Here is a 19,072-nt window from a genome sequence, read left to right as displayed (position 1 = left end):
AAAAGCTGTATAGTGAAGGTGCTAGAACGGGTCAGCAACCTTTTTCAGCCGTGGGTCGGTCCACTGTCCCTCAGACCATGTGGTGGGCCAGACTATATTTTGGGAAGAAAAAAATGAACATGCCTATGCCCCACAAATAACCCAGAGATGCATTTTAAATAAAAGCACACATTCTACTCATGTAAAAACACGCTGATTCCTGGACCGTCTGGCTGGATTGAGAAGGCAATTGGGCCACATCCAGGCCTTAGGTTGCCTACCCCAGTGCGAGATGCATATTGGAAAAATGAATCACCCTGAGCTGCTGGAACTCATATCTGCTCTGGGTTATTATCAACATCACATAGCAGCTTCATATATTACCACTATTATGCTATCGTCGTGCATGTTGCTTCTCAGAGCATAGAAGGTTAGGTCCCTGCCCTGAGCAGCTTACAAGCTAAAATTTGACACACAAGAACTAACAGAGGACTGGAAGAGAAGTGTGGGCAAGGGTAAACAGAGAAGCAATATGCAGCTTTTTTCAGTTGCATATGCTTAGGCTTTGCTGCAGGTGAGTTGGAATGGGACAGGTAAACTATTATTGTGCCTCATTTTAAAACAGCTGTACAGGTTGCCGGTTTGTTTTCAGGTCCAATTTAAGGTGCTAACACTGATTGATCTGAGTTAAATTATTTTAGAGATCCGTTCTCTTTAATAATAATAAATAATAATAATAATAATAATAATACTGGTTATTACAAGGTTTGTTAGATTCCAAATGCACTCCAAATTTGCATCTAGTTTCCATATTGCTTTTTTTTTTAAAAAAATGGATCACTTATGTAAGAGAGAGCTTACATATTTTGACAAAAGAAAATTTTGCCTAAGGGGTTTGGATGCAGAAGGAAGAGTTTGCAAAGCGGTGCCTCTGTATGTGTGCATGTAATAAATATATACTGTGGGAACTGGAAACATAGATAGGGCAAAGGTCTGTTTTATAGTTGGGATCGAGTAGGCAGAGTGCCTGCATGGCACACACTTTCTGATAAGATCAGCATGTCTGCAATGTCCTGGCATTGCTGCTGCATCCATATCCATTCTGCCAGCTTCTAGTTTCTGGCAGTTGACTCTTTCGATTTCCTCTGTGGAAACAAAAATCATGGGTGTTCCCTGGATTAACCCATTCCCAGCTGGTTAACATTAGAACTTGTGCTGTCTGAGTGCTTGAGTCTCTCCCCCCCACCCCCCACCCCACAATACTGAAAGACTGCTTGCCCTCTTTCTTGGTCCTCTTGATAGCTCCCCTGCCCTCAGAAGTTTGAAGGTGGTGGCCTAGGCTAGGACATTCTCTGTGGCAGCTCCTAGCTTGTGGAATTCCATCAGCACAGAGATGCATTTTACACCTCCTTACAGTTTCTGGTGTATGCTGAAAACATACCTGTTTGCTCCAGCCTTTGACACCTGAATTATGTACAATGGGAACCTCTATTACGAATTTAATCTGTTCCGAATGCACATTCGTAAGTAGAAACATTCGTAAGTTGAAATGATGTTTCCCATAGGAATGCATTGGGAATGGATTAATTCGTTCCGGAGCCTAGGGAAAAGACCCTTTAAAAGAGACTTTTAAGCATGGAAACTGTACAGCAACATTACCTTTCAGTGCAGGGAGCGCGGGCGGCGGCGGCGAGGGACCGGTTAGTGGTGGCGGTGGGGGCCTGATCCGGCTGTAGGCCAGCTAGTGGCGGCGCTGGGGCCCAATCTGGCAGTGGGCCGAGCGTTGGAGGCGGCGGAGCCCGATCCGGCCATGGGCCGGGCGTTGGAGGTGGCGGGAGTGGCAGCGGAGCCCGATCCGGCCATGGGCCGAGCGCCAGAGGCGGCGTGAGGCCGCTGTTAGCGGCAGTGTGGCCCGATCCGGCCGTGGGCCGAGCGTTGGTGGCGGCGGGGCCCGATCCGGCCATGGGCCGAGCGTTGGAGGCGGGGGAAGTGGCGGCGGGGCCCGATCCGGCCGTGGGCCGAGCGCCAGAGGCGGCGTGAGGCCGCTCTTAGCGGCGGCGGAGTCCGATCCGGCCGTGGGCCGAGCGTTAGAGGCGGCGTGAGGCCGCTATTGGCAGCGGCAGGGCCCGATCCAGCCATGGGCCAAGCGCCATGGGCGGCGGGAGGCCGCTATTGGCAGCGGCGGGGCCCAATCCAGCCTTCAGATGTCGAAGAAATTCGTAAGCGCACCCCAATTTGTATCATTCGTAAGTGGAATTTTTCGTAAGTAGGGTTATTCGTTAGTCGAGGTACCACTGTATTTTCAGGACCTGTCCTTCTCCTGTGACTGTTATTAGTTTTGACTTTTAAACACTGATTTTTAAAATACTGTACAGTATCATGTCCTGGGACCTGCTGGTGAAGGGCAGGTGGGAATAATAATAACAAAAACAACAAACCTTTCGGAAGTTCGTTATGTCTTTTGCGTGTTGCTGCAGCAGGAGTGTGGTGTGTCATCATTTAATCACATCCAAGTCCATGCTGATTACTCTCCATTTTCCTCTGCAAATTGTTTGCTTGGTGATTTGTTTCACAGCTTCTACTGTTTTAAAATCAAGCTAAGAGGTCTATAATCCACCAGGTTGTTCTCTTTCCAGCTTAAAATATATTTGCATAGAGATCCTGTCAGAATGAAAGTAATGGCGTTAGACTGTTGATTGAAATTAAGCTTTCACCACTCTATTCTTTGACCTGCTTCTTTCATTACCTTCAGTGTTTCCTGCCTCTCTCTTCCAAGTTATTTATTTAAGCTGCGGGAATGGGTGAAAGAGGAAGAGAGGTATTTTCCAGGAAACAGCCACTCAGCAATATCATAGGGAAATCTGCACATCTCTTTTAATTTCTCCCTGCTGCAGAGCTCTTAAAGACACAGCAGTCTTAATTCTATCATAGCCAAACACTGATTCTGTGCTTCGGTATTGTTTGCTAGAAGTGGAATTAGTACATGAAATTAGTGCATGAAATTCAACAGGTCAAGCATTACCCATAATTTCTCCTCTCCTCTGTTGATTTCTGCCTGCCATCGATGAAAACTCTGCCAGAAAGTGAAGGTAGCAGATATAGCATGACCTTTCAGCACAAACACATTTTGCAGTAATTTTGCCTACAGTGCCTACCGGTATCCCTGAAAAAAAATGCTCGTGCTTCTGGCAATCTTAACTCGTCTTATACAAGAGATCATTTCCCTTATTTTATGGCATCCACCACCACTACTGACCATTGTGAGCTTTTCAAAACATACAATGGAGTTAACACTTTCCCCTTTATCCTGTAGATAGGCTCAATTAGCCATTAAGTGTGCTCCACCACCCCACCCCCCAAAGGTTTTTTTAGTACTGCTGCTTGGTGCCTGCACACGAAAAATGATTCACTGTGGAGCTACTTGATCCCAGACTTAGGCTGGTCAAAGGTTGATCTCAGTATATCAAACCAAACTGAAGACCACTAGACATTAATGACCATCACCACTTTCATTTGGTTTGTGGCTATTTCACACAAACTGTCATTTCCTATGTGGAAGTTGCATGTTCCATCACGTGTCTATTTTGATGCCTGTGCACATAGCAAGATTCAGTTGTCAACTGTAGCATTCAAATAAGATTGACACAGCTTCCTCAACCAAAATGGCTTCCATGAGGGGAGCACATCTTGTGGAAAGTGGACCTGTTTACAGCCAACTGTTGCATGTTCCTCAGTCCTAAAGGTAAAGGTAAAGGTACCCCTGACCATTAGGTCCAGTCGTGACCGACTCTGGGGTTGCGCGCTCATCTCGCATTATTGGCCGAGGGAGCCGGCGTATAGCTTCCAGGTCATGTGGCCAGCATGACAAAGCCGCTTCTGGCAAACCAGAGCAGCACATGGAAACGCTGTTTACCTTCCCGCTGTAGCGGTTCCTATTTATCTACTTGCATTTTGACGTGCTTTCGAACTGCTAGGTTGGCAGGAGCTGGGACCGAGCAACGGGAGCTCACCCCGTCACAGGGATTCGAACCGCCGACCTTCTGATCAGCAAGCCCTAGGCTCAGTGGTTTAACCACAGCGCCACCTGGGTCCCACCTCCTCAGTCCTAGTCCAACACTAAACCAGCAACAATGAGCCTTTGGCCCTCCTGATGTTGTTGAACTACAACTCCCATCATCCCTGCCCATTGGCCATGCTAACTGGGCAGATGGGAATTGGAGTTGAGCAAATCTGGAGGGTTACATTTTCCTCACCCCTGCTCCAGCCTTTGTGTCTTTAACAGCAATAGGAGCTGCAAATGTCAGCAGGTGACAATGTTTCTCTCCAGTGCCTTGAAGTTTGAAATTTTAGTCCTCTATCATAGAATTGTAGAGTTGGAAGGGATTCCGAGGATCATCTAGTTCAACCCCCTGCTGCAATGCAGGAATATGAAGCCTGTCCCATACAGGGATCAAACCTGCAACTTTGGTGTTATCAGCACCACACCCTAACCAACTGTGCTATCTAGACATGATGCTTGTGGACTTTATGGTAGTTTTCTCTGCATGAATGCTTGTTCTAAAATGTTGGCAGTTAACCACCTGTTTTTAAATTCCTGTATTGCAACTGTAGTTTTTGACTTCGTTGCGTCCATTTAGATCTTCTGCTAAAGCATGTTTTCTTCATGCCATGCTGTTTCAACATAGAACTATTTTGTCGTTCTCCTTTGGATACCTGCATTAAAAAGAAATCCAGCATCCCTGCATTTTCAAATTGCAGGTGTCCATAGTAATCTTGGGTTCCTGATCTGCTTTTTGAAAGTCTTGTTGCTGCAGACTTTGAATAGCAAGTGGATTCTAATCGCTTATTTGAAGACAAACACCTATGATTGAAATAAGCCCAACGTCCTCAATCTGTTCGCTATTGTCCCAGCAATTGCTGCCATCAGCAGCCAGGTATTTCACAATTAGAGTTGAATCTTATAAAGATGCTGTTTCTCGCATGTGTAAAATCATCCTGAGTGTATATGAGATGTTAGTGGGACCTCAAGTTTTATCCGCCAATAAGGGAGTATTGCCAGACTTGGACTGGAGAGACAGAATGTTTTCTAAGAAGTGGGAGTGACGAGACTGAAATGAGAGTCAGATTACTGAGAGGTGGAGCTAACAGGCTCTTCAGGGAAGAGAAAGCTGCTGCAATCACACAGCAAGTCACATTACCCAAGGATTCTTTCTAGCATCCAGGTCCAAACTTTTGAGTCTCACACTAACAAATCGGTTTCTCTGACCCTTGAATTTTTGCAGATTAACGCTGCTCTCCCAAAGCTGCGCTCCAGCATGGCTTCGAGGAGGAATAGCAGTGACCCAGCAGACAGGAGGAGGACAGAGAGAGACGGATCATCCCTGGAAGTTGCCTCAGGTAAGAGATGTGACTATCTGGATCTTTTGCTTTGATTACTGTAAAATGATGAGTGGAATTATATCCTCAACCATTGCTTTTCTTTGCTGATCTTAAGATCTGTCTTGACCTTATAAGAACATAAAACCAGTCTTGCTGGATCAGCCCAAAGGGTTATCTGAAGTCCAGCATTCTGCTTCCCACAACAGCCAATCAGATGCCGCTGGAAAGCCCAAAAGCAGTACATGAAACCAGAGCCCTCTGCTGTTGTTCCCCAGCAACTGGTTCCCTCTCATCACTAAAGGTAGCTTTATGGCCATCCTGACTAGCTTTCCTTAGATTTGTCTAATTCAAGTTCAAAGCCATCTAAGATGCTGGCCATCAGCACGTCTTGTGGCAGCGAAGTCTAAACTTTAGCTCTGCTCTGTACTTCTGGTTTTTGTTTTTCTTGACTCCCCCATAATTCAGCTTCATTGGGTGTCTCCAGATTCTAATATTATGGGGGATAAAATATTTTATTTCCCTTTGGTATGTGTGTGGAGTTCACAGGCAACCTTTCCCTAGATACAAGAGAGGCCTGTTTCGTTTTAACCATGTAACAACAGTGCAGAGGAAACCACAGATTTATAACAATTATCTAAATACTTAACGCTACACTCAAGTCAGTATGCGACTGTTTATTTATGGCACTTGTATGCCATCCCATAACATATAGTTAAATAACCACAATTGAGATGCAAAGTAATACATAAAGCTATTAAAAATAATAATAATCCAACATTAAGTACAACAAAACAGAACTTGCTGCAGATTTTAAAAACAGAGGGCTAGATTCCCTACATTATTTGAATGGACTGGGTGAAGGTGTGTAATGCAGGCATGGGGACCTGTGATCCTCTGGATGTTTCTGGACTACAACTCCCATCACCTCTGACCAGTAGCCATGCTGGTAGTAACTGATGGGAGTTGGAGTCCAACTATGTCTAGAGGGCCACAGTTTCCCCATCCCTGATTCAGTACATTCAGTGGAATGTGCAAGCTGCGGCTGTCATCTATTTCTACTCCAAAATTTCCAATGTGCCTGTTATAAAGGAATCAGTGCAATATAAATTAAAAGTGCCAAGACTGAACTTAATTCAAAATGCTGGATGTGTTTTGAGCAGTCTTTCTTAGTGGCCATTCTAAAAATCATTACATAGTCACTGTGTTGGGAAATAATTATAAATAAATAAAACAAGAGAGAGAGAGAGAGAGAGACTAAAAAATGGAAAGTACATAACTGAAAAAGTGCCCCCCCCCGGTTCATGATGTCATTATTACCATTGCTTGTTTGTTTATTACATTTATATACTAATAAAGTGGTGGTGTTCATGGTTCTCCCTTCCCTATTTTGTTCTTACAACAGCCCTTAGGCTAAGAGACAGCGACTGGTCCAAAATTACCCAGTGAGCCGCACAGCTGAGTGGGGATTCGAGTCCTGGTCTCCCAGTTCCTAGTCCAATACTCACTATTACACCATGACAATTAACCCACACAATTAAGACTGGGAGATAATCCTTATCTCCTCATTCAGAAGTGTGATCCTTCTCTGCAACATCAGTCATTTCCTCAGAATAATTTCCAGAGGGGTAATTGTGGTATAGTACAATTTTGTTCATAGCATATGAAGGGAGCCTGGTTGACTCATTAAAAAAGAAAGCCAAACTGTTACAAAATAGTGAGTAAGCATCTCCTACCTTCTCCCACTTTCTGTCCATAGACTGCAATATAAATACAGATTCTGTTGTCCAACATCAGCCAGCTTCTCTCCCCTACCCTTTAAAATGTTGTTTATGGTCTCTAGCCTGATTAAGAGTGCCGAAGAACCTGAAAGCTTGCTCACTACTTGGTAATATTTGAGTTGGCCCAGTAAAGTTACTGCTTCCTATGAATTTTGGAAACTTGTACACAGGAGCTTGCTCAGTCTTATCTACTCTGACTGCAAGGTTATTTACAGGATTTCAGGGTGGAGACTATCTCATCCCTACCTGGAGATGCCTGGAAATGAACCCGGTGCCTTCTGTGTGCAAAGGAGATCCTCTGTCACTGAGCTACGGCCCTTTCCTACGTTTACTTAGAAGTAAGCGCCACTGCATTCAGTGTCTAGTAAATGTGTCTAAGATAGTGGTCAACAGCACACTGTTTCATAATCCCATAGTTATCCTGCAGCCAATTGGAAGCCACGGAACCCACGTCGGACATTCAGGTTCCAAAGAACGTTCGCAAACCGGAAAACTCACTTCTGGGTTTGTGTCGTTCCGGGAGCCAAAGCATTTGACTCGCAAAGTGTTTGGGAGCCAAGGTACGACTGTATTTGAGTTGGGCACCCTCTTGATGAACAAAGTAATTTACAGAAGGTCAGCACTTGGAAGGTGTGTTTGTGGAACCTCCCAGAGCTGTGGTGCAGGCAGGGGAAGGAAAGTTCAGTTGCAAAAACTTGCCTCAATGGTGAACCTTCATGCACATTTTAACCTGTTCTACTGTTGGACTTGTAAATGAGTCGTTGTAGCTTTGTCAGTAGTTTCCGATGTACAATTCTATGTTGCTTTGCTTTGGCTTTTAAAAATCTTTTTAGACAGGACTACATTGTATAATTTGTATCACAGCAGTATCCACACTTTATTTTGTCTGCCCTGGATCTTCCAACGTTCAGCATTGTTGAATGTCCCTGAGTTCTAATATTACAAGAGAGTTTGTGACAGATTTAGCAAAGTGGAAGTCAGAGAGAATGAAGGAAACAATCAGGTGGAAGCCAGGCACTTATTTCCTTGGCTGGGGCTCCTGCTTCCCGCTAGCAGTTCAAAGGTCAATACTTATTTGCAAGATAGTTGGCACGTCTAATTAAAAATGAAAGCTGGCTTGTGTTAAGCTCAATGGTTTGTTTTTCTACAAGTTGCATCGTGGCTGAGTTCAACAGAGTTTACTCCTGGGCAACTGTGCATAAGCCAAATTGCAGCATGCTAACCACTTCACCACCCTCAACAGGCTCACTTTTCTATGGCTCTTGCATTATATACTGCTGCTCTTTGGGTTGTGTGTGTGTGTGTGTGTGTGTGTGTGTGGGCTATTATCTGCAAATTCCTCTTTTAGTGTGTGCAGAATGCCATTTCTCCTTGTGTCTCAACACTGGAGCGAGCTTTAAGTGTGTGCAATGTGAGTCTAGAGAGAGATGTAGCCTCAGGACAGGTACTTTGCTTTCCAATCCAGTTTATAGAGTGCTGCTTTTATGACTGACTGCTCAAATTGCATCATATCTTCTGATGTGTTGTGGTGATGCGGGAGGAGTGGTCCTCAGTGTGGGAATGGCTATAATTAAATTTTTCTCTGTGGCCTCCATGTCATACATGTGCCATGTTCAGGGCTGGTATAAAGTCACACCATTGACCAGGGCATGGCTGAGAATTGTGAACTAGAGGAGATGTAATGATGCACTTTGAATTTTGTATTTGAGATTATGTTTGTAGGCAGCCTAGAGGTTCCAGTGGAGGCAGTGCACAAATCCAGTTCGTAGTAATAAAAAGTACCCTACAAAAGCACAAGTTACTTGTACCTTTTAAAAATAAAAGGATAGAATAAGCAGATTTGATGCATGTTTTAAACAACATTATATATTAATACTAGCTGGCTCTGCCACACATTGTTGTGGCTCATCCCTGTGATTTCCCCCACCCTGTTCCAATCCATGACGTAGCCCGCCCCTCCCCCCACCTTATCCCTGTGATTTCCCCGCTCCTCCCCCCACCGCCCGCCATATCCCTGTGATTCATAGCTGCCAAGTTTTCGCTTTTCTCGCGAGGAAGCCTATTCAGCATAAGGGAAAATCCCTGTAAAAAAGGGATAACTTGGCAGCTATGCTGTGATTCCCCCCTCCCTGTTCTGACCCATGACATATCACACCCCCTTCTCCCCCCACCCTCCCCCAAACCCCTACCCAGGCGAGTCAGTACCTCCATTCAGCCTAGTCTGTAAAGGCTTCGGCCTAGTATGTAAACGGGAGCTGAGGTGCTGTTGAGAGGGAAGTTTTTTAGGTGTAGTACCAGTGTAGCCACCGCTAGAGGCTGCTGGTTTGCAACCTAGCTCTTTTCCCAGCATGCACTTTCGTTGAGTGGAGTGTTTTGAAACATGGGGCTTTTGGTGTTTTACTTGCCAGAGGTTTGACATCTGTCTTAGCAAACTTTATAACAACCTTCGGACATTCGCTTGGGACGTTGTGTCCAAATTTGAATGTAATCGGTCATGTGGTTTCTGAGAACTGTTCAGTGTCACACAAATGCACCCTTTACATTTATATATATAGATATAGATATCATAAGTATAAACCAGGTTGACAAATACACAAGTTGGCCCTAATGCTTCTGCTTATTAAGGTTGCCAACTTACTGGAGTAATGTTTAGAGGTGCAAGGTGTGTTTTAATCATGACACTACTTCCTGTGTCGCCCATGTTCTCCCCATGGCTCTGCCCCATTCCAGCCCTTCCATGGGTGTATCTGTCATGGCCGTAGCATGTCTGAAGTTCTGTTGGCATGGTGGTGGTGCTCTTCCAAATCCTATAGCCCAACCTTTCCCATCCTGGTGCCCACTAGATGTTATGGACTATGTCTCCCACCAGCCTCAGCCAGCCTGGCCAATAGCTGGGATGCTGGAAGCAGCAAAATCTGGTGGGCACCAGATTGGAAAAGGCTGTTTGTTACAGTATATGGAACTTCAGTACAGGATTGTGCTCCGAAAGAGTGCAGTCTAACAGGAAAAGAGTGGCACTGCATAACAAGTGTGCCCATGGGCTGCTCTCATTCATTTCAGCATAGCATGTGTGCAGGAAAGCATCCTGAGGCATTGTGTCTTTCTTTTTAAAGCTTATTTTAAACAAAATGAAAATGGAGCAGCAAAACAGGAAAAGTTCGTGATGATTTGAAAATAGAAATATTTTCCGTTTCAAAGGTTTTGCTAACTTCGCATCATAGGTTGCCCCAAACCTTTTATATTTTGACCACGTCCTGTTTATAAAGCCGGTGTTTACAAAGCAAGGTTTCTGCCTTCTTGTGTGAACTAGGCATGATTTCATCTACTCAGCCAAGCCCAAAGCACATTTGGCCCCTTCTGGTCACTCGAAGGCTGCCACCTCTTCCTTGAAATCCTTTGTTCCTAGGCGTTTTTCAGGTTATGTCCTCTGATGTTTGCTTTCCCCGTGTATGAAATTTGTTGTTGTTCAGTGCTCAGTTGACTCATCAGTGTTAGTGAGTCAACAGTTACAGTTCAGCTAGATTTGTGCAAAGGCAAACAGCCTGGTTTCAACTGAAATACACCAGTAGATAAAACTAAAAAGTTTCTAGCAGATGGATGGAGCAGAAGAAGAGAGTGCATTTCTTAACATAAACCTGGCTCCTAACTCCTTACAGGAATGTCGTTGTGTATAGCAAAAGAGAGAGGAGTTTCAGGCATCTCCAAGGCACACCTGTGTTTTCTCTCCTCTGTATCTACCATTCATAGCAGGGGTGATGAACCTTTTTGAACCAATTGACCAGATCTTTATCTCTCCCTTCCTGGCAAGCTAACTTTAACAGGTGGGCGGAACCACCTACCTTTCATTCATCTGACATCATATTGATGTCAGGTGATTGACAGGTGGGTGATCCCATCCACCTGTCAAAGTTGGCACTTTGGGAGGAAGGTATTCCATCAGCTGATGCGGAGGTAGAAGTTCAGTCCTGCTTTCTGCAGCCATGACTCTGCCTGACATCACATGGTGGGTGTGGTTTGCAGGAAATGTGGTGGGCCACCTTTGGCCAGCGGAACAGAGGTTCTTCATCCTTGATGCATAAAAGTTGCATCCCAGTGTTTCCCAGTTGTCGGTGTTTATACTACATTTTTAAAAAAGATTTGCCTAGAGAGAGTCTTTAAACCTCTTTTGTTGACCACCAGTTCCATGTCGGAGTTGTGTAACATTTGTAAGCAGCTTGATGTGTGGCTCAGCCTTACCTTGAGGGTAGTGTGTGCACCAGCCCCAGCGGCTGCTTGGAATGTGCAGTGCTGGGCTTGAAACCACTGTTCGCTTAAGGTGAGAGATCAACTCCTTTGTAGGTATACCTTTTGCAACAGTTAAATTTTGGTGTGTGGTCACATCCCACAATGTAATAGCTTGTCATCCTTTGTATAAACAGGTATCCTTCTGGGAACCTTAAAGGTTATCAGTGTTTTGTTTTGTTTTGTAAGTGACTCTAGTATTGGCAAGGTTTGGCATCCCTAGAGAGCTTGGCTTGAAAAGGGGCATTATCAGGAACACCTGCAAGGTAACTTTGCAGGTAAGTTCTTCCTCTGGATTTTGCTTCACATAGGACAGTGTTTCCCAACTGGTGGTCCGCGGACCCCCAGGGGTCCGCGAGCTATGCGAGAGGGGTCCGCAAGACTGGGACTCTGGCGAGGCAAGATGGCAGCGCGGAGCTCCTAAACTCGACGAACGTGCTAGCGCCGCCAAATCAGCCCCCAAACAAGCAGAAAGCCACCCAAACCGCAGCCGCTGCTGCGTGGGAGCCGAACCCTTCCCCCGCGAGTCCACCCGCCCACCGCCCGCCCGGCCGCCGGCCGCCGGCGCCCGCTGCCTGCGCCCGCTGCCTGGGGCTCCCGCGTCTGCAGGGGGGCGTAGTCAGCCCCCTGCACCAGCCCCTCCCCGTCGCCGCATCATACCCCTCTGCCAGCCAATAGGGCTCAGGGGGCGGAGTCCAGCTGCGGCGGGAGAATCATTCCAGCTTCTTGTTGGACTTCCGGCGAGGCATTATTGGCGTGCGCTGCGGCGCCACCGAGCTCCTGAGGGCAGCCAGCGTGTTCGCGCTGCCCGAAGGGCTCCTGAGCCGCTGAGACCGCCGCCGCGTGCATTCTTGGCCAAGTGAGTTGCGACAGATTTATACCTCATTGATTTCAATGGGCCTTAAGCATGAGTTGGATTGGGATAGCTGATTGTGAGGGTCCTTTATTCTACGGCTACTGCTTTAGTTTAGTATCTGAACAGTACAAGTTAAAACTTGGTAATTTAATGAAATTAGGGGGCCTTTCACACCTCTTTCCTATATTGCCTTACTCCCTATAACAGGGACAAGTAAATAAGTATATTTCTCATTAATATCAGTTCTGTATATGTTCAAGTCATGAGTCCATCCATATTAGCCTGCAGATTTTTCTCTAAAAGTCTGCAGGAAAATTCACATTTAAACATGAATTTTTTTAAAGGGCCTTTCTCTCAAAATGCACATTTTAAATGTTATTTGCTGTCCAAATACAGTATGCATTTCAAGTACATGTTGATGTATTTATTTTTTTGATGGTGTTTGAGCCAAGAGCAGTATTGAAAGATTTGGGAACTAAACAAGCCAGTGGTTAAATTGGAACTGTACATTATTTCAATACTTGCATTTCAAAACAAGACCAGTGCAGGCTAAATCCTGTGTTTTTGACAGAATTACAAGCCTGGTAGATGAAGGGAATGCTGTGGATATAGCCTATCTTGATTTCAGCAAGGCCTTTGACAAGGTGCCCCATGATATTCTTGTAAAGAAGCTGGTAAAATGTGGTCTAGAACTGAAAATTAAAACTAACTGTATACTGATGGAGTACTCTGTTGTAACTAAAAAGACTCTTAATTTGGCTCTCACTTTTTAATTTTAGGATTAGGAATTAATGGGGGTCCTTGTCACAATAGCGGCTCGATGAGGGGTCCTCGAGAAAATTTTGTTGGGAACCCCTGACATAGGAAATTGGGTGTTGCTAGAATCTCCCTTCTCTGTAGCAAATATTCAGCAGAATTTTTATCAGGACTGTGCCAAGGGGTGAAAGGGTTTAGACTCAACCCCTCTGTGGTCCAAGTGCTTCATGCTTCCACACATACCCCCTGCACTCAGCTGCTTTTTCCCCTTTTGAAAAGTGTGCATTCATTTGGCCGTGGAATTCTTAAAAAGGAAAAGGAAAAGGAAAAAAGAAAAATATTTGAAGAAATGAGTCAAAACAAACAAACAAAAAATTCCTTCCAGTAGCACCTTAGAGACCAACTAAGTTTGTCATTGGTATGAGCTTCCGTGTGCATGCACACTCCTTCAGATACAATGAGTATTTTTCATTCTCGTTGTTTACAACTTGTGGGTGGTTAGAATATTTGCAACCAAATTGTACCCTGATATGAGTCAGCTGTTGGGTTTCATTTTCACAAGACGCCACCCAGGACTGGTCTGGTGCAAGGCTTTTATTGTTTGATTTATTGACAATGCCTGCTTTCAAATGCAGTGTTAACGTTTGTATAAACAGATGTCTCTCTTAGGACGTCATGGTATCACTATTCCTTAAAAGGGGCCCTGCCGTTTTAAGTGTTGGCATTGCCCTCTGCAAGGATCAGCATTGCCTTATCTAGTCTGGCCCGGCGGGCCGCTTGACCATTATCCTGATGGGAGTGAGTGTCAGGAGGCTGCCTACTCACAAGTAGGACCTCGGAAGAGACACATGGTCAGGTGTACCAGTGTTCAGGACAAACCAAAAGGGGGAGGTGGTAATGGAGATGGTGATGATGGTAGTGACAAGGCTAACCCAGAAAAAGTCAAGATGCCAATGATTGGATCTGACATGTGGGTTCCAAAGTCACAGAGCAATACGTGCAGCAAACATAGTTTGCAAGGTTTTTCCCTGGATAGGGACAGTGACAAGATAAACCTGGAAAAAGTCAGGATGCCAGTGATTGGGTCTGACATGTGGGTTGGGATGTCACGAGGCCGGGAGCATAAATTCTTCCTGTGGTATGCAGGCATGTACAGAGTACTAAGGCCTCACACCGAGCTGATTTTACTCACAAGGGATGTTGAGTGCTGTGAAGAATGGGAAGGAAATCTGTGTTTTCCTAGGCCACCCCATTGCTGGTGACTTAGATAATAAGTCTGTTGCTGTTATAAACAGCAGGTGCACTGAGGTGAGTTCCACTGATACAGTGGAGGAAACGCGCCAGATGCGCAGCTCAGGAGGAGCTACAAAGGGTGAAAAGCCCACCAGGTATGCTCAGGAGTTTGCTAACACAGCTGTTGCAGGTTTCGCTGTGGTTAGTGGCTCGACACAGGTCTTGAAACCCAGAGTTTTGAAAGGGGTGCAGGGTTTGTCCTCAAGGGACAGGAAACCAAGCTCAAAGGCTGTAAGGGTAGACACTGTTTCCTTGGAGAAAAAAGCTGGACCACGTCCAGAGGCCGTGTGTGCCAACACTGATTCCTCAGAGAGGAATGTGGCTAGGGTTCGAGTCCCATCAAAGCCAAGTATGAAACTTCCCGATAGTCAGAAGGGCTATGATGCCAAGACTAGTCAGAAGTGCAAGATGGTAAGGCCCAAAGCCAATCCAGTTGCAGGTAGTGACGTAGACAGGATGTTTGTCTTACTGTGTTCCTGAAGTGGGACTGTTGTTCTTTGTTCTTTCTTTTTGCTGTCTGATGCTAGAGAGAGAGGGAGCCATGTTGCAGTGCTCCGCATGTGTTTATGTGTAAATAAAGTAGATTAGCAAAATGCTGTGCTACTGAGTTCTGTTACGCAACTGCGCAACCTCTGTGGATCCATGAAGTGTGCTGATGTCTTCTGGCATCAGTCGCTGTGATGTTCGGGCTGGAGACTGCTCCCGAACAATCGACCAGGAGGGAGGGAACATGCCAGTCGAGCATGTGTCTCTGCTGAGGTCCTACTTGTGAGTAGGTAGCCTCCTGACAGTGAGGTGGCACCCATCATGGTTTGCCAGCCATGGGCAATCTTATCTTATTCACATTAGGGCTGGGCAATATATCAGTACATCATCCAAAACCAGTTTCAAGTTCATATCATATTTTTGACCTTGCAATATATTGTGAATCATGATTTGTGTGTACTATGCAAAAATCACAACGTGGGGGAAACCGTGAAGCCAGCCATTGCCTCTACATAGCTCCATCCTTATTTCAGACATTGTGATTTATCCGTATATCACGAAGTTTAGCTGGTGATACATCATGTTGTTGAAAACCAGATGTCCCCCAGCCCTAATTCACATAGATATTCTGGTGAAATCTGTGCCTTGGGTCACCAACAGCATGGAAAGTATAGAGCAGGATATACTATGGCTGCTTTTGCGTGCTACTGTAAACCATAATAAGCCGTGGCATACCATAAAGCAGGCATCCCCAAACTTCGGCCCTCCAGATGTTTTGGACTACAATTCCCATCATCCCTGACCACTGGTCCTGTTAACTAGGGATCATGGGAGTTGTAGGCCGAAACATCTGGAGGGCCACAGTTTGGGGATGTCTGCCATAAAGGAATAAATTTCACTCAACTTCCCTCCGCCCCATTAATGTTGGAATGAATCAAGCCACAATCCTTGGCTTAGCATCAAGTCCAAAATGGGTCTTGCTTTGTTTCATTCCCCACAAACCACTGTTGGTAAGCCAAGAGCAAACCTGGGCCACAGATCATTGTTAACCACAGTTCTGAGTTCCAGTATAATGCTAAGCCAGGAATCAGGGTTTGTTTCCTCACAATGCTAGCAGTGAGGAGTAAATTGGATACATTGTATGCACAGTAAGTCATGGTTTACTTTACTTTAAACTGCCTAACCTACTGAATGTACTCTTTGATGAAGCACTTTCCACCCCACCCTGCTCCCTCCATCTCATGAAAGAGTAGACCCTTGAAAGGCCAAGGGGAGGGGAAAAGGGCATTAGTGGGCTCTTTAAATGAAAGTTATGCTTAAGAATTCCATGGCACTTTGCATCTTCGTACTATAATGCAGTTATTGATTAACTGATGCAAATGACTGTTTAACTTCTTGGAAACTTGAACATGGTTTGCAGATAACAGTTTGGGAAATGTAGCATCCAGTCACATGACATTTCACTTTCTATGTCATTGCTGCTTCCCTGAAGTTTGCAAATTTGGTGGTAAAAAAATACTCTTCTCATTCCTTGTTACAAATGACCAGGTTTCCTTTTGTGATCGCATGTGCACTCCTGTAAAGTTTCCAAGTGGTAAATATAATCATTTGCAGCCACCTAAAGAGCTTTTTGTGGTCATGTTTTAAGTTGTGCTGGGGAAAGATTTGATAACACTGCATATAGCAAGGAGTTAACTTTTCACCTGATTTGCAGCCTATTATAAACTTCTACTTGGCCAGGCTGGAGCCAACAGTGCCAAAGTGTTCAGCAATGTGTGCAAGATTTCAGGAGCACTGTATAGTTTTACCTCCATTTAATAGATGGCGGATTTAGAAGAGCAATCTGTGCAGGAAACTTGCTTCTGGACCCAAATGGCTCTTGCCCCCATCAGAGGGTCATGAGAGGAAGGCAAAGGAAGGCACAGCTCTTCTGTATTAAGAAGTCTTTTAGCAAGCTCTGATGCATGCTTACTAGGAAGTAAGTCCCATATTCACCAAAGCTTACTCCCAGGGAAACATGCCTAGGATTGCTGCCTTCAATGTGCATGGGCTAAATGGCCTATGAGGTTCACACACCTCAGTAAGGATACTCCATTTTTATGGTGGCCTTCCTGTGATGTCCTCAAGATGGAGCACATGGTCCCTCTCCCCACATCCTCACAACAACCTTGTGAGGTAGGTGAGTCTGAGAGTGGCTGGCATAAGGTCATCTAGTGAACTTCATGGTTGAGCTGAGATTTCAACTGGGGTTCCCTCAGGTCAGTGCTATATCTACTGTGCCAGACATGTCCAACTCCCAAGAGACTGTGATCTACTCCCGCTACAGTATTAAAAAAATAGGGCAGCGTAGACGTGATTTTCAGCATCTGAGCATGCACAGACGCAATTTCTGGCACCGCGGAAGTGAGTCCCCGCACAGCGCTGCACCAGTTTATTGCAGTGTGCGGGGACTTGCCAAGTGGGCAGTTTGGTTCAGGGGTGATTTGTGGGCCAGTTAAACGCCCCCCATGGGCTGCTTGTGGCCCATGGGCTTTAGGTTGCCTACACCTGACCTAAGTTGTTGAGCTTTTTTTATTTTTATTTTTATTTTTTGTGAGATCGATAAGTATCACGCAATCGACCAGGGTCGCAATTGACCAGTTGGACATGCCTGTACTATGCTACATGCTGGTTCTAACTTCATGGTGTGGTACCTATTCTACTGTTGGAACTGATAATCTTTAAAAAATGTGTTCACAAAGTACAAAAAAGTGGTTTGTTGTTGCTTATTTATATTTTACTTTGGGACCTAAAGATCCCTGCATATTAATACTACCTAGTATAGAATATAGGTTCAATAAATCAATCATCAAGACTACAGAAGGGAGCAAAGTCACTAAATATAGAATATTTGGTGGTTGACTGGCCTAAGACCATCTCACTCAACCCAGTCACTGTCTTTAACCTTAGCTTTCAGCCCTGTATTCCCTATCCCTCTCTCAGGACATCAGGCAAGCAAACAGGGCCGATGGTGTCTCCTCCTCCGTTCACCACAGCCCAGGCACAAAGAGGGTAGCTCCCTGCCTTTGTCCCAGTGTAAAAGGAAATGCTTGCTCTTGCTGAAAGAGGGGATGGAACCTTTTTCCGTTCTGAACTTCCTAGTTAAAGCTGGGGATGCTAATGTGACTAGTCTAAAAGCTGTCCATTTGACTAACTGAACAGAGGTGTGCACACTCGTGTTTTCCAATACGGAAAGTCAAACTGAGTGGAGATGGCAAAACCCTCGCCGAGCAGACACTGCACTAGACTGTACTTGTCCAGAATCCATGGAATGCGCCTTGTCTAATCTCGCTAGTTGTGTCTGCAGTCTAGGTGCATAGTGGTATAATAATTTTCAGATCATATACAGTCATACCTCAACATCCGAACGCTTTGACTTCTGAAGGTTTCGACTTCCGAAGTCGACAACCCCGGAAGTATTTTCACCCGACGTGTGCGTTCTGTGCCTGCGCAGAGCAGCGCATGCGGTCAGCTAATGCGCAGAGCAGCGCGAAATTGCACTTCGCACATGTGCGACTGCATGCTTCAACATCCGAAAACCTTGACTTACGAAGACGGCCGCGGAACGGATCTTCTTCGTAAGTCGAGGTACCACTGTATATATAAAAGATAAATGTTCATAACTGTATATATAAACCACATGTCTGAAACTTCACAGAAAAAAAAGTCCTAAACAAATTGACCTCAAATATTTCACTGCAAGGTCAAAGTGAGAAACCACCCCATTGTCTCTTTCCTCACAAATCCTGTCTTAAGGGCACATTTAAGATATGAATAGAGTGTGAGCCTGTGACCTGGCTCAGGAACTAAGTATTTTTCATTACAAAAGACTGGCCAGGCTCCCCAGGTAATCCAGTCAAATGACCATTAACAGGTAACCTGCCAGGCAGGATAAAAACAAAGATGTATCTGGGGACAGTCTTGGACTCCAGGGTGGGGAATTTAAAATTTCTATATAAGAGCTTGCATACCTTTGTTCTGGGTCTCCCCCCCTTCCTGTGTGTGTGGGGGGGGGAACACCCTGTTGCAAAAGTTTTTAATAAAGATCAGGCTTAACTAGCTGCTTTGCTTTTCACTAGAATTCTGGTCTGGTTTCTGTCATTTTACTAGCCGGTAAGGGCTTTCAATTGTGCTCTGCTGGAGGTCCTGACTCCCTCCCAGAGAAGGACCCCTTTTAACTCTTAACAATAGCCTAACCTAATCATTTGGCAGTAGACCCGGATCT

The 19,072-nt window shown here is 45.2% G+C and overlaps 1 protein-coding gene across 2 annotated transcripts in view; it reads left to right on the top strand.

Annotated features, from left to right (window-relative positions):
* Positions 1-19,072, top strand: part of BAK1 (BCL2 antagonist/killer 1) — a 37,110-nt gene that overhangs the window by 5,538 nt on the left and 12,500 nt on the right. The window contains exons 1-2 of one of the 2 annotated variants that reach the window (XR_015951076.1): positions 1,920-2,225; positions 5,262-5,376. Coding sequence is in view for 1 of the 2 variants with exons in the window: in XM_035122954.3 (XP_034978845.1) it covers positions 5,295-5,376 (82 nt within the window). In the remaining variant the exon portion in view is untranslated. Of the gene's footprint in view, positions 1-1,919; positions 2,226-5,261; positions 5,377-19,072 lie in introns of those variants that run through there. The other variant, XM_035122954.3, reaches the window with a different exon arrangement.

This window comes from Zootoca vivipara, chromosome 7 (assembly GCF_965207765.1).
Source record: "Zootoca vivipara chromosome 7, rZooViv2.hap1.1, whole genome shotgun sequence".
Taxonomy (NCBI): domain Eukaryota; kingdom Metazoa; phylum Chordata; class Lepidosauria; order Squamata; family Lacertidae; genus Zootoca; species Zootoca vivipara.
This window is presented reverse-complemented; position numbering and strand designations above follow the sequence as displayed.